The sequence below is a fragment of the Pristiophorus japonicus genome, chromosome 19 (genome assembly GCF_044704955.1).
Source record: "Pristiophorus japonicus isolate sPriJap1 chromosome 19, sPriJap1.hap1, whole genome shotgun sequence".
Classification (NCBI taxonomy): Eukaryota; Metazoa; Chordata; class Chondrichthyes; family Pristiophoridae; genus Pristiophorus; species Pristiophorus japonicus.
The window spans coordinates 94,581,283-94,596,800 of NC_091995.1; the positions used below are offsets into that span (position 1 = coordinate 94,581,283).

General features: G+C 53.4%; 1 protein-coding gene across 1 annotated transcript in view; it reads left to right on the forward strand.

Moving 5' to 3' along the window:
• LOC139230069 (ras-related protein R-Ras2-like) overlaps nucleotides 1-12,632 on the forward strand; it is a 60,571-nt gene extending 47,939 nt beyond the window's left edge. The window contains exons 3-6 of the mRNA XM_070861860.1: nucleotides 257-359; nucleotides 4,324-4,432; nucleotides 5,610-5,728; nucleotides 8,216-12,632. Coding sequence (XP_070717961.1) covers nucleotides 257-359; nucleotides 4,324-4,432; nucleotides 5,610-5,728; nucleotides 8,216-8,303 — 419 coding nt within the window. The 3' untranslated portion in view covers nucleotides 8,304-12,632. The remainder of the gene's footprint in view (nucleotides 1-256; nucleotides 360-4,323; nucleotides 4,433-5,609; nucleotides 5,729-8,215) is intronic.
• The last annotated feature ends 2,886 nt before the right edge of the window (nucleotides 12,633-15,518 follow it).

The following is a 15,518-nucleotide window of genomic DNA, read 5'->3' on the forward strand; positions in this document are numbered from 1 at the left end:
CTCTCCCCTCTTCCCCCCCCCCCCCCCTCTCCCCTCTCCCCCCCTCTCCCCTCTCCCCTCTCCCTCCCTCTCCCTCCCTCTCCCTCTCCCCCCCTCTCCCCTCTCCCCTCTCCCCCCCCTCTCCCCTCTCCCCTCTCCCTCCCTCTCCCCTCTCCCCCCCTCTCCCCTCTCCCCCCCTCCCCTCTCCCCCCCTCTCCCCTCCCGTTTTCTCCCTCTCTCTCTCCTCCCGTTTTCTCCCTCTCTCTCTCTCTATTAGTTCTGGACACTGCTGGTCAAGAGGAGTTTGGTGCGATGAGGGAACAGTACATGCGCTCAGGAGAAGGATTCCTCCTCGTCTTTGCCATCAACGATCGGGGAAGGTAGCCTCGCCATCTTTGTTTTTTTAAACATAAAAATGCAACAAGGGAAAATATCCGTCCAACCACACCCTCCCAATGCCAGCAAATGCAGTGTCCGCTGTAGACCAGAGGGCAGCACATTCGCCTGAGTCAGGAGGTTGTGGGTTCATGTCCCACTCCAGGGACTTGAGCACAGCAAAAAAAAAATCTAGGCTGACACTCCCGGTGCAGTACTGAGCGAGCGCCGCACTGTCAGGAGGGGCAGTGCTGAGGGAGCGCCGCACTGTCAGAGGGGCAGTGCTGAGGGAGCGCCGCACTGTCAGAGGGGCAGTGCTGAGGGAGCGCCGCACTGTCAGGAGGGGCAGTAGTGAGGGAGCGCCGCACTGTCGGAGGGGCAGTAGTGAGGGAGCGCCGCACTGTCGGAGGGGCAGCACTGAGGGAGCGCCGCACTGTCAGGAGGGGCAGTGCTGAGGGAGTGCCGCACTGTCGGAGAGGCAGTGCTGAGGGAGCGCCGCACTGTCGGAGGGGCAGTGCTGAGGGAGCGCCGCACTGTCAGAGGGGCAGTGCTGAGGGAGCGCCGCACTGTCAGAGGGGCAGTGCTGAGGGAGCGCCGCACTGTCAGGAGGGGCAGTAGTGAGGGAGCGCCGCACTGTCGGAGGGGCAGTAGTGAGGGAGCGCCGCACTGTCGGAGGGGCAGCACTGAGGGAGCGCCGCACTGTCAGGAGGGGCAGTACTGAGGGAGCGCCGCACTGTCGGAGGGGCAGTACTGAGGGAGCGCCGCACTGTCAGGAGGGGCAGTAGTGAGGGAGTGCCGCACTGTCGGAGGGGCAGTACTGAGGGAGCGCCGCACTGTCGGAGGGGCAGTGCTGAGGGAGCGCCGCACTGTCGGAGGGGCAGTACTGAGGGAGCGCCGCACTGTCGGAGAGGCAGTGCTGAGGGAGCGCCGCACTGTCGGAGGGGCAGTGCTGAGGGAGCGCCGCACTGTCGGAGGGGCAGTGCTGAGGGAGCGCCGCACTGTCGGAGAGGCAGTGCTGAGGGAGCGCCGCACTGTCGGAGGGGCAGTGCTGAGGGAGCGCCGCACTGTCGGAGAGGCAGTGCTGAGGGAGCGCCGCACTGTCGGAGGGGCAGTGCTGAGGGAGCGCCACACTGTCGGAGGGGCAGTGCTGAGGGAGCGCCGCACTGTCGGAGAGGCAGTGCTGAGGGAGCGCCGCACTGTCGGAGGGGCAGTGCTGAGGGAGCGCCGCACTGTCAGAGGGGCAGTACTGAGGGAGCGCCGCACTGTCAGAGGGGCAGTGCTGAGGGAGTGCCGCACTGTCGGAGAGGCAGTGCTGAGGGAGCGCCGCACTGTCGGAGAGGCAGTGCTGAGGGAGCGCCGCACTGTTGGAGGTGCCATCAATCGGATCAGGCGTTAAACCGAGGCCCCGCCTGCCCCCTCAAGTGGACATAAAAGATCCCACAGCCACTATTTCGAAGAAAAACTGGGGGAAATGATCCCCTGTTGTCCTGGGGCCAAAATTTAGCCCTCCAAAAGCATTAGAAGAAAAAACAGATTATCTGATCATGATCACATTGTTTGTGGGAGCTTGCTGTGCAGAAATGGGCTGCCGTGTTTCCCACATTACAACAGTGACCACACTCCAAAAAGTACTTCATTGGCTGTAAAGCGCTTTGAGACGTCCCGTGGTCGTGATAGGCGCTATATAAATGCAAGTCTTTCTTTTTTGGGATCAGGAACGCTCTACCTGAAAAGCGGGTCCCATAAATAAGGAGTTGGACGGGGACGTGAGGATTGATCTGGGGTTACGGACCAAAAGCGGGGATGTGGGTCTGAGCACGTCTGCTCTGTCAAAGAGCCAACACAGGCACGACGGGCCTCCTTCTGTGAAATCAGCCAGAACGTCTGATTAGAGTTCCCAACTCCTGGTTGAACATGTTCCTGGAGGCTACATCACATGACCTTGCGCCTTCCAAAGTCCCGCCCCCACGCACTCTTGTCATTGGCCGCCCATGCTCCCGCCTCCCCATGCCGATTGGAAAGACTCATTACCCAACAGAATGACCCACTGCCTTTTCCTTTTGCCCCACCCGGTCTCCCAATATTTTTATAGCTTGGCAACAGAAGCTTTGAAAGAAAAAAAGACGAGACGAATACATTTGCTTTTTGAAGCCCTGGTGATTTCTCTCCCTGGGTTTTTGCTCACCGCGGTGTCCTGGGAGATGAATCTTCAATTACTGGAGACTCCAGGCCAATCCTGGAGGGGGTTGGTAACTGCAGTTGTCCATTGAGCCCGGCTGCCATGTTGCCTGCCGACAGACGGACTTCAAAGAATAGAATCATAGAAATGTACAGCGCGGAAGGAGACCATTTCGGCCCGTCATGTCCGCGCCGGCCGACAAAGAGCTACCCAGCCTAATCCCACTTTCCAGCTCTGGGTCCGTAGCCCTGTAGGTTACGGCACTTCAGGTGCACATCCAGGTACTTTTTAAATGTGGTGAGGGTTTCTGCCTCTACCACCCTTTCAGGCCGTGAGTTCCAGACCCCCACCACCCTCTGGGTGAAGAAATTTCCCCTCAAATCCCCTCTAAACCTCCCCCCAATTACTTTAAACCTATGCCCCCTGGTAAGGGAAATTGGACCTTCCTATCCACTCTGTCTAGCCGGGAGGCCTTGCCTTCACCCTGTCTGCTAACTTGTCTGTCTGCGTTTGCACATGAACGACATTCGGTTGGGCAAGGTATCGGCAAGTGAGCAGCGTCTGTGGCCAGATACTCCCTGGTGTCTGCACTTTCAGCACAGGGAGGAAAATTGGATGGGGAGACCGAAAAGCTATTCTGGAGAATGATGTTTGCCTACTCCCACCAAGGCTTCGGTCTTCAGTTGACCATCACACGAACACAAGAAGCAGGAGTCGGCCATTCGGCCCCTCGAGCCTGCTCCGCCATTCAATGAGATGATGGCTGATCTTCGACCTCAACTCCACTTTCCCGCCCGATCCCCATATCCCTTAATTCCCTTCGTTCCTCAATATTTATCGATCTCTGTCTTGAATATACTCAGAGACTGAGCCTCCACAGCTCTCTGGGGCAGAGAATTCCAAAGATTCACCACCCTCTGAGTGAAGAAATTCCTCCTCATCTCAGTCCTAAATGGCCGACCCCTTATCCTGAGACTGTGACCCCTGGTTCTAGACCCCCCCCAGCCCTGGGGGAAACACCCTCCCTGCATCTACCCTGTCAAGCCCTGTAAGAATGTTGTATGTCTCAATGAGATCACCTCTCATTCTTCTAAACTCTAGAGAATATCGGTCTAGTCTACTCAATCTCTCCTCACAGGACAATCCCCCCATCCCAGGAATCAATCTGGTGAACCTTGGTTCAATAAAACCATCCCTCACCGCCTAGTACTCCCTTCACGCACTGCAGGGGTTCAAGAAGACAACGGCAACAACTTGTATTTATATAGCGCCTTTAACGTAGTGAAACGTCCCAAGGCGCATCGCAGGAGTGTTATGAGATTTAAAAATTTGACAACGAGCCGTATAAGTAGAAATTAGCGCAGGTGACCAAAAGCTTGGTCAGAGAGGTCAGTTTTAAGAAGCATCCTGAAGGAGGAGAGAGAGGTAGCGAGGCGGAGAGGTTTAGGGAGGGAGTTCCAGAGCTTGGGGCCCAGGCAACAGAAGGCACGGCCACCGATGGTGGAGCGATTATAATCAGGGATGCTCAGGAGGGCAGAATTAGAGGAGCGCAGACATCTCGGGGGGGGGGCTGGAGGAGACTACAGAGATAGGGAGGGGGCGAGGGCCCTGAAGGGATTTGAAAACGAGGGTGAGAATTTTGAAATGGAGGCGTTGCTGAAATCCAGGCGGCTCACCATCCACTGCCTTCTTGAGGGGCAATTAAGGATGGACGATAAATGCCAGCCTTGGCGGCGGTGCCCACTTCCTGGGAATGAACCTTAAACACGAATCTTTTGGCTCCCTTCCAGTTTCGACGAGATCAGTAAGTTTCACCGGCAGATTCTCCGAGTGAAGGACCGAGATGAGTTTCCCATGATCCTCATCGGGAACAAGGCCGACCTTGAACATCAGAGGCAGGTGAGTCTCGGGGTCGGTGGGGCGGGGGGGGGGGGGGGGGAAACGTCGGGGGGGCGGAGGGGGGGGTGGGGTGTTTCTTCTTAGGCAGCCCCTCGGAGTCGGGGATAACTTGTTTCCCACACTAACATGAGTTCTCGGGTGACTGATGAGTCCAATGCGGGACCGACAGTCTCTGTCACAGGCGGGGCAGGCGGTGGTTGGAGGGACGGGTGGGTGGGAGGGGCCTGGGTTGCCGCGTGCCCTTGGTGAAGAGACTCGAGGGGTTCGGCACCCTCCCGGTTGCTCCTCCTCCACTTTGAGCGGTATTGGGCCGGGGATTCCAAAATGTGACATTTTTTCAAGGAGGGGACTTTGAGGGTGTCATTGAAGCGTCTCCTCTGCCACCCCTGGGGGTTGCTTGCCATGACGTAGCTCGGAGTAGGGAGCTTATTTCGGAGGTCTAGCATCGGGCATGCGGAGCTGATCGAGTGTGGTCAATGCCTCGATGCTGGGGATGTTGGCCTGAGAGAGGTTTGCCTATCCTGACGATGGATTTGCAGAATCTTGCAGAGGCAGCGTTGGTGGTACTTCTCCAGTGTTTTGAGGTGCCTGCTGTACATTGTTCATGTCTCTGAGCCACATAAGAGGGCGGGTATCACTACTGCTCTATAGACCATGAGCTGGGTGCCGGGTTTGAGATCCTGGTCTTCAAACACTCTTCCTCAGGCGACCGAAGGCTGCGCTGGCGCACTGAAGGCGGTGTTGGACTTCGTTATCGCCCTTGTTGACAGTAGGCTCCCAAAGTATAATAGAGTGTAAAATGTTGCGATGCACGGGGTATCACAGTTGTGTGGGGCGGACTGGTTGGGCCGGGTGCTCTTTACCTGTCTGCCGTTGTTCATTGTTCATAGGTTTATATGTAACCTTCAGGGCTGCTGACCGAGGGCCGTGCGGCTCTTTGTCGGCCGGCACGGACACGATGGGCCGGAATGGCCTCCTTCTGCGCTGTAAGTTTCTATGAATGGAAAATGGTCCACGTTCTTGTTGGCAATCTGTGTGGCTGGGGTCGTGTTGGTAGAGAACATTTGTCTTGCTGTTGTTTAATATATGGCCCAGACCCAGGGTTTGTGTGTGTGGGGGGGCGGGGGGGAGGGTTAACTAACCAATAACCACCTGGCCTGCGCTCGTCGTCCCGCAGGTAACGAAAGAAGAGGCGGAGAATCTGGCACGGCAACTCAAAGTCACCTATCTGGAGGCCTCGGCAAAAATCCGCTTGAACGTAGATAATGCATTCCACAACCTGGTGCGAGCAATCCGGTAAGGCCCTTAATCGCGCACTCGGAAAGGAGCTATACTAACGGGCAGTTCTGATGGGCTAAACATACAACATCCAACAACTCTCATTTCTATAGTACCTTCACTGGAGCGATTACCAAACACAATTTGACACCGAGCCTCATAAGGAGATATTAGGACAGGTGACCAAAAGCTTGGTCAAAGAGGCAGGTTGTCTTAAAGGAGGAGGAGAGAGGCGGAGAGGTTTAGGCAGGGAGTTCCAGAGCTTGGGGCCCAGGCAGCTGAAGGCACGGCCACCAATGGTGGGGCGATTTATAATCAGGGATGTTCAAGAGGCCAGAATTAGAGGAGCGCAGAGTGTTGTAGGGCTGCTGGAGGTCACAGAGGATAGGGAGGGAGCGAGGGCGAGGGCCATGGAGGGATTTGAAAAGCAGGGTGAGAATTGGGCTGAGTTCAGAAAGGCCAACATCCGAGACAGCACATTGCTCAAACTTTTCCCAAGAGCGTCGTGTACAGTGAGTTAGCCGTGAAAGGGGAGGCCCCATTATGTGGGCAAACCGGGAGTGCGTTTCAAAGTATGTGAAGATCATTATAGCACAAGGTGCTATAAATTTGCAATGGTTTTCTCTTCCTTCAGCCTGGGAGGGTTGGATCTCTACTTACATTGGAGGCAGGTCGGAGAAGGTTCACCAGGCTGATTCCTGGGATGAAGGGTTTGTCTTATGAAGAAAGGTTGAGCAGATTGGGCCTGTACTCATTGGAGTGTAGAAGAATGAGAGGGGATCTTGTTCAAATGTATAAGATACTGAAGGGGCTTGACAGGGTAGATGCAGAGAGGAATTAGGGGGCATAGTTTCAGAATAAAGGGTCGCCCATTTAAAACTGAGATGAGGAGGAATTTCTTCTCTCGGAGGGTGGTGAATCTGTGAAATTCTCTGCCCCAGAGAGCTGTGGAGGCTGGGTCAGTGAATATATTTAAGGTGGAGATAGACAGATTTTTGAGCGATAAGGGAGTCGAGGGTTATGGGGAGTGGGCAGGGAAGTGGAGCTGAGTCCACGATCAGATCAGCCATGATCTCATTGAATGGTGGAACAGGATCGAGGGGCCGAATGGCCGACTCCTGCTCCTATTTCTTATGTTCTTATGGTCTGTAACAAAGATGCTGACTGGAATAATTGTGAGGTTTCAAGTTAATAATTATGTTTCTTTCCCCTCTCCTTTTTTTCTCCCCCTATTTTACCCTTTTTTCCCCCCTATTTTACCCTTTTTTTCTCTCTCTCCTTCCTCTCTATCTCTCGCTCACTCTCACTCTCTCTCCTTTCGTAATAATCTACCAAAATTCTCTGGACTCTGGGGAGGTACCATCGGATTGGAAAGCAGCTAATGTAACGCATCTGTTTAAAAAAAGGGGGCAGGCAAAAGGCAGGTAACTATAGGCCGGTTAGTTTAACATCTGTAGTGGGGAAAATGCTTGAAGCTATCATTAAGGAAGAAATAGCGGGACATCTAGATAGGAATAGTGCAATCAAGCAGACGCAGCATGGATTCATGAAAGGGAAATCATGTTTAACTAATTTACTGGAATTAACGAGCATGGTGGATAGAGGTGTACCGATGGATGTGGTGTATTTAGATTTCCAAAAGGCATTCGATAAGGTGCCACACAAAAGGTTACTGCAGAAGATAAAGGTACGCAGAGTCAGAGGAATTTCTTCTCCCAGAGGGTTGTGAATCTGTGGAATTCTCTGCCCAGGGAAGCAGTTGAGGCTAGCTCATTGAATGTTTTCAAATCACAGATAGTTAGATTTTTAACCAATAAGGGAATTAAATGTTATGGGGAGCGGGCGGGTAAGTGGAGCTGAGTCCACGGCCAGATCAGCCATGATCTTGTTGAATGGCGGAGCAGGCTCGAGGGGCTAGATGGTCTACTCCTGTTCCTAATTCTTATGTTCTTATGTATGTTCTTTCTCTCGCTCGTGCTCTCTATCTCGCCTTTCTCTCTCTCTCGCTCTTTCTATCTCCTTTTTCTCGCTCTCTCTATCTCCTTTCGCTCGCTCTATTTCTCCTTTCTCGCTCTCTATCACTCCTTTCTCTCGCTCGCGCTCTCTATCTCTCCTTTCCCTCGCTCGCGCGCTCTCTCTCTCCTTTCTCGCTCGCGCGCTCGATCTCTCCTTTCCCTCGCTCGCAAGCTCTGTCTCTCCTTTCTCTCGCTCGCGTGCTCTGTCTCTCCTTTCTCTCGCTCGCGCGCTCTGTCTCTCCTTTCTCTCGCTCGCGCGCTCGATCTCTCCTTTCCCTCGCTCGCGCGCTCTGTCTCTCCTTTCTCTCGCTCGTGCGCTCTGTCTCTCCTTTCTCTCGCTCGCGCGCTCTGTCTCTCCTTTCGCTCACTCGCTCTCTCCGCTCGCTCTATCTCTCCGCTCGCTCGCTCTCTTCCCCCCCCCCCCCCCCCCCCAATGTGACAGTTTTAATGGCCGCCTATCTTGACTCTTTTTGCTTGCTCTCTCCCACAGGAAGTTCCAGGAGTTGGAGAGCCCGCCCAGCCCGCAGCCCAAGCCGATGAAAGGGGATTCCAGTGGATGTCCGTGCGTTGTCCAGTGAGCCCTCCCTGCCTCGGGCGGCGAGTTAGCTTGGCTCCGAACCCGGGGGAGGGGGTGGGGGAGTTGGGGGGGGCCTCGGGGGTGTCTGGTCCACCCCCCTCTCCCCCTCCCCCTCCTCCACAGCACCAACTGACTTCACTCCATCCTGCGTATCACGACCAGCGAGCAACGACCGAAGACTTTGCCCTCTCCTGCCCGACTGACACTCCTTCCAGCTCCGACAATAGGCCCGGGGGCTTTGCTGCAACGGAGACTGTTTGCTGACTTTTGTTCGGTTAAATTCTTTTTTTTTTTAAACGATTGATTCCTGGAAGAAAAACAAAGCTCTTATAAAACGTTGAGTGTCTTCTCTTTGTGTTGTGACGCTGGGAGCCAGGGAAGGCCTTCTGGTAAATTGGCACCAGGCACGAGAGGGTTGGAGTTTAGCTGTGTTTCGGGGAGGGGGGGAGGTGGCCAGAGAGGGGTGGACGCTGAGGTCAGTCTTGTTCTACTGTAATTGACACTACGGGTGTGTGTGGTTAGGTCGCGTTTTAACTTGTTTTTTTTGTCGTTTTCTTCAAGAGGGAAGTGTCAGTCACGCTTCCTGTGGTCGCTGGGCAGAGCAGCGATGGCTGGGAGTGGCTCCGGAAAGGGGACTTGTTGACCAGGGGCGGGTGAGCTTAAACACTGACCTTTCACCTCCCCCTGACTTGACTCCATTCCAGCCCACGTTAAAGGGACAAGGAGCCCCTCCTAGCACATGGTTCTGACGCCATCTGAGCCCGGGACAACCCCTTGCCCACAATGCAAAAAGCTCTCTCTAAAGTTGCCTCTCGACATCCGTGTCTCACTCGGAAGGGGGCTGCACGTGGGAAATGCCACACTGGGCAATGGTGGCGGGGAGGATGCTCTGTGGGGTTGTGGTGCTCTATTGGAATCACATCTTTCCAGTCCTGCGGGCAGTTCTGGTCACCACATTACAGGAAGGATGTGATCGCACTAGAGAGGGTACAGAGGAGATTTACAAGGATGTTGCCTGGACTGGAGAATTTTAGCCATGAGGAAAGATTGGATAGGCTGGGGTTGTTTTCTTTAGAACAGAGGAGGCTGAGGGGTGATTTAATTGGGGTGTATAAAATTATGAGGGGCCTAGATAGTGGATAGGAAGGACCTATTTCCCTTAGCAGAGGGATCAACAATCAGGGGGCATAGATTTAAAGTAACTGGTTTAGAGGGGATTGGAGGGGAAATTTCTTCACCCAGAGGGTGGTGGTCATCTGGAACTCACTGCCTGAAAGGGTGGTAGAGGCAGAAACCCTCACCACATTTAAAAAGTACCTGGATGTGCACCTGAAGTGCCGTAACCTACAGGGCTACGGACCGAGAGCTGGAAAGTGGGATTAGGCCGGGTGGCTCTTTGTCAGCCGGCGCGGAGACGATGGGCCGAATGGCCTCCTTCCCGTGCTGTAAACTTCTCTGATTCTATGGAGCAGAGGACAGCGAGGTCCACTCTGTGCCCAACCTCACCCTACTTGACGCTGACACTTTGGGTGCCTGAAATGGTTTCATTCCCCGTCTCTGTCGTCGCCTCACCTTGAAGGACAATTGTCGATGCTGTGGGGAGCAGGCTGGTCGCTGGTTTGATCAGGGGCCTGTTCCAAGATGGCTGATCTTGGCCAAGGCTCCTGCAGGAACACCCCAGCTGTCGTCTGCATCTCTGGACAGAGAAAGCGCTCCTGCTACTGATCACTATCTGATGGATGGTGCGTGCGTAGGCGTGCGGGAATATTGGAATTTGCAGAATTACTTCGGCTAAGGGCTGATCATCGGGGGCGGTAGATGTGTGGGTTGAGGTGGCCTTTGGTTCAGTTATCTGGGAGGGCGGAGTCTCCGCGGTCCTGTGACCCATGTCGGCAACAGCCTGGTACATTTTCAAGTTCAACTTTAGCCTCGTGTTCAAGACTTCCCCTCTTCTTCCCACCCAACCCATTGCCGCTGCCTTTTGCTGCATTCACCGTCTCCCGCTGGGAGACTGGGGCAAAGTAGGATTGCAGGCTTTCCCCGAGGGGCTGAATCATTTGGCCATTGAGCTTTGTGAGGGTGGTCCCTTTCCCCACCCCTGGTACATAGGGGGCATCGTTTCAAAATCAGGGGCTGCCCATTTAAGACAGAGATGAGGAGGAATTTCTTCTCTCAGAGGGTGGTGAATCTGTGGAATTCTCTGCCCCAGAGAGCTGTGGAGGCTGGGTCATTGAATATATTTAAGGCGGAGATAGACAGATTTTTGAACGATGGTGGGGGGGGGGGGGGTCAAGGGTTATGAGAGGCGGGCAGGGAAGTGGAGCTGAGTCCAAGATCAGATCAACCATGATCTTATTGAATGGCGTAGCAGGCTCGAGGGGCTGAATGGCCGACTCCTGCTCCTATTTCTTATGTATTCCACCGGCCTGTTGGTGTGTCTGTCTGTGGGATTCACGCGTTAGCACTTTCCAGCCCTATTTTCAGTCATCCCATCCAAGGAGGGGGCCAGATACTCTTCAGCACCCCACCCGCCTGCACCTGCCCCCCCTGCTGGGGCATTAGTACTGGACTTATCCTGGGTTAACCTCGACTGGCTAGCTTTGTGCTGTTGAGAGGCAATGTTATTCTCATTCTCCCCCCCCTCCCGGTGTAAATTCCAGAAATTCCAGCATTCCCAGCCTGGAGTACCTTTGTAACAACCTCCTTAAGGTGACTGACTGAGCTGCGGGGAACCGTGTGATTGTGACGTCCCTTTTTTACGTATCCAAGTTCACTTTCCAGATTTTGTGTGTGTTCTGTTTCCTGCTGTTTTTTTCTCCCACAGGCACTCTCCCCTCTGCGATGTTCGCCAGTGTTGTCCACTGCATCTCCCCCTTGTGCGGCAAATTGCATTTCTGATTTTGTAAATTTAAAAAGATGAGTGGCTGGCCCCGGTCGTTGGGTCATGTGATCCCAAGGCGCCGATTGGCACGGCGCCTACACATGAACTTTGACCTTTATTGTGCGCCTATTGGGAAGATGAACAGCAGAGAGTGTGTGAATGTTTTCCGATCCTTGCGAGCGCTTTACTCCCTAAATTACTGAATGACGGTTGGTGTTAAAGTAAATGTGCACGTGTGACGTACATTTTCCCTCCGAAATGTGCACGCAAGGCCTTTTCTACTACAGGTTGTGTATGGGGCGAGCACGTTTGATTGGACGACATTGGCTTGGGGGGTCACGGAGGGATGGAACTGGCTCCATTGATCCCCGTCAGACTCCTGGCAGTGTTGGTGTCCGAGGAATGGGGTTGCCTGTGTATCGCTTGCTACAGTAAAGGGTGCACCATTCTCCTGCGGCACTCCACTGGCGACTCCCCTTGACCAGAAGTCAGGGAGATCAGGTGCTTGAGATACTGTGCCGAGAAGAGCTTCCACCTCCAGGTCCTGGAAACAGCGATGCCCCTCTGCGGTTGAATAGCTGGCTGCCGCTCTGGCGGGTGAAGCTTGGCTCATTGGCTGGGCGGGTGGCCAATGACTGGAGCCACAGTTCAGAGTGTCGAGGGCTTCAAGCGGGGAGGGGACTTTATGAAACAAAACACAACTCTGGAATTTGTGAATTCAGTCGCGAGCAGGAACAAAAGGCCCGTTCTTCTAATGGAGGCAATTGGAGACGGGTTAACCCACTCATTCCACCCCGAGACCGGACATCCGTCTTCCCTCGAGAACGGCTACGATGAATGGTCTCTGCTGGGATACGGGGGTCATCCCCGAGGTACAAGACAGCGGGGTAACTGTTTCCTCTTCCGACGCGGGGCCGAGGGGGTGGGGCAAAAACCTGCCCCATCCCCAGCGTTGAGCTGCCCAGAGCAGCTTTATGTTTTCATCTGGGGCTGCCCACGTTCGAGAGGCAAGTTGTGTGGTCGGGGGTGTGGGGGAGGGGGAGGGGGAGGAGGGAAGACCTCCTCCTGCATCTCTGGGATGTGTATCGGCCTTCTGCAATGGAGTCACCCCCCCCCCCCCCTCCTCCCTCTCTCCGCCACCCCCCACACTCCAACCTACCTTCCCACAATCAAACGGGAGCTTCCTCACCTTGCCGAATAGTTGCCGCCCCGCCAGCCGTTTCTGCACCAACACTATGTCCTCCCGCGCACCAGCTGCTTGGCAGTGGTGGCTACTGCGAGCCTCGTTATTTTTAAATCGTTCCGCCTTTAATTATTGTTAGATACTGGCTTTTAATGTATAGTTAGAGGTCCAATGTGTTTATATTGGGGGCAGGGCCTGGCTGGGCTGCAGTCCCCTCACTGTAAATGTTCATTCAAAATAATTAAAAGTACATTTTTAATAAACTTCATATGCTTTCTTTTTATTATTGTAAGGACTGTCGGAATGATTAATGTGCATCCCAAGGCGAGATTGGTATTCACTTTGGCTCGCAAATCTCCGACGCCCAGGATGCTGTGTCTGCTCGACCTCACCTTGGAATGTCTACGCCTTTTTCTGACTTGCTGAGACCTGTCCTGTGTTCATTACCCATCCCAGATAATACTAATTCAGAAAATGTTCCGGCAAGTTTAAAAACACACGCCTTCTGGAAGGATGTCTAGGCCTTCGGAGAGGACTGCAGAGGAGATTTAAAGAAAGAGAGACTTGTATTACTGTAGCGCCTTTCACGACCACCGGATGTCCCAAAGATCTTTACAGCCAGTGAAATACTTTTGGAGTGTAGTCACTGTTGTAATGTGGGAAACGCGGCAGCCAATTTGCGCACAGCAAGCTCCCACACACAGCAACGTGATATTGACCAGATAATTTTTTTTTGTTATGTTGGTTGAGGTATAAATATTGGCCCCAGGACACTGGAGAGAACTCCCCTGCTCTTCTTCGAAATAGTGTCATGGGATCTTTTACATTCACCTGAGAAAGCGAGGCCCAGTCTGCTCTAACGTCTCATCTGAAAGACAATGCAGTGCTCCCTCAGTACTGCCCCTCCGACAGTGCAGCGCTCCCTCAGCACTGCCCCTCTGACAGTGCGGCGCTCCCTCAGCACTGACCCTCCGACAGTGCAGCGCTCCCTCAGCACTGCCCCTCCGACAGTGCGGCGCTCCCTCAGCACTGCCCCTCCGACAGTGCGGCGCTCCCTCAGCACTGCCCCTCCGACAGTGCGGCGCACCCTCAGCACTGCCCCTCCGACAGTGCAGCGCTCCCTCAGCACTGCCCCTCCGACAGTGCGGCACTCCCTCAGTACTGCCCCTCCGACAGTGCGGCGCTCCCTCAGCACTGCCCCTCCGACAGTGCGGCGCTCCCTCAGCACTGCCCTGGAGTGTCAGCCTAGATATTTTTGTGCTCATGTCCCTGGAGTGGGACTTGAACCCACAACCTTCTGACTCATTGGCGAGAGTGCTGCCCACTGAGCCACGGCTGATTGGTTCCAGGGATGAGGGAGTTCAGTGACGTAGAGAGACGGAGAAGCTGGGGTTGTTCTCCTTGGAGCAGAGAAGGTGAAGGGGAGATGTGATGGAGGCGTTCAAAATCCTGAGCGTTTTTGATAAAAGTAAATAAGGAGAAACTTTCCAGGGGCAGGAGCGTCGGTAATCAGAGGGCGCAGATTATGCGGACTGCAGCGGTTCAAGAAGGCAGCTCCCCAACACCACCTCGAGGGGCAATTAGGGATGGGCAATAAATGCCGGCCTTGCCAGCGACGCCCACATCCCGAGAACGAATAAAGAAAATGCTAATTGGCAAAAAGCCAGGGGAAAATGTTTTTTTTGTGAGTTACGATGATCAGGAATGCGCTGCCTGAAGGGTAGTGGCAGTCGATTCAATCCTAACTTTCAGAGGAGCTGGCACGGGCACAATGGGCCGATAGGCTGCCTCCTGTGGTGTACGATTCCAAGGCGGGCCGCCCTTCTTTCTGCCGTGATAAAAACATAAGAAGTAGGAGCAGGAGTCGGCCATTCGGCCCCTCGAGCCTGCTCCGCCATTCAATGAGATCATGGCTGATCTTCCACCTCAACTCCACTTTCCCGTCCGATCCCCATATCCCTTGATTCCCTTAATATCCAAAAAAATCTATCGATCTCTGCCTTGAATATACTCAATAACTGAGTCTCCACAGCCCTCTCGAATTCCAAAGATTCACCACCCTCTGAGTGAAGAAGTTTCTCCTCATCTCAGTCCTAAATGGCCGACCCCTTATCCTAAGACTGTGACCCCTGGTTCTAGACTCCCCAGCCCGGGGGAAACATCCTCCCTGCATCTACCCTGTCAAGCCCTGTAAGAATTTTGTATGTTTCAATGAGATCACCTCTCATTCTTCTAATATAGGCCTAGTCAAAAGATCACATGGATGAACTTCAGCAATTGTACATCCCTGTCTGGAGTAAAAATAAAACGGGGAAGGTGGCTCAACCGTGGCTAACAAGGGAAATTAAGGATAGTGTTAAATCCAAGGAAGAGGCATATAAATTGGCCAGAAAAAGCAACAAACCTGAGGACTGGGAGAAATTTAGAATTCAGCAGAGGAGGACAAAGGGTTTAATTAAGAGGGGGAAAATAGAGTACGAGAGGAAGCTTGCAGGGAACATAAAAACTGACTGCAAAAGCTCCTATAGATATGTGAAGAGAAAAAGATTAGTGAAGACAAACCTAGGCCCCTTGCAGTCAATTCAGGTGAATTTATAACGGGGAACAAAGAAATGGCAGATCAATTGAACAAATACTTCGGTTCTGTCTTCACGAAGGAAGATACAAATAACCTTCTGAAGCTACTAGGGGACCGAGGGTCTGGTGAGATGGAGGAACTGAAGGACATCCTTATTAGGCGGGAAATTGTGTTAGGGAAATTGATGAGATTGAAGGCCGATAAATCCCCGGGGCCTGGTAGTCTGCATTCCAGAGTACTTAAAGAAGTGGCCATAGAAATAGTGGATGCATTGGTGATCATTTTCCAACAGTCTTTCGACTCTGGATCAGTTCCTATGGACTGGAGGGTAGCTAATGTAACACCACTTTTTAAAAAAGGAGGGAGAGAGAAAATGGGTAATTATAGACCGGTTAGCCTGACATCAGTAGTGGGGAAAATGTTGGAATCAATCATTAAGGATAAAATAGCAGCGCATTTGGAAAGCAGTGACAGGATCGGTCCAAGTCAGCATGGATTTATGAAAGGGAAATCATGCTTGACAAATCTTCTGGAATTTTTTGAGGATGTAACTAGCAGAGTGGACAAGGGAGAA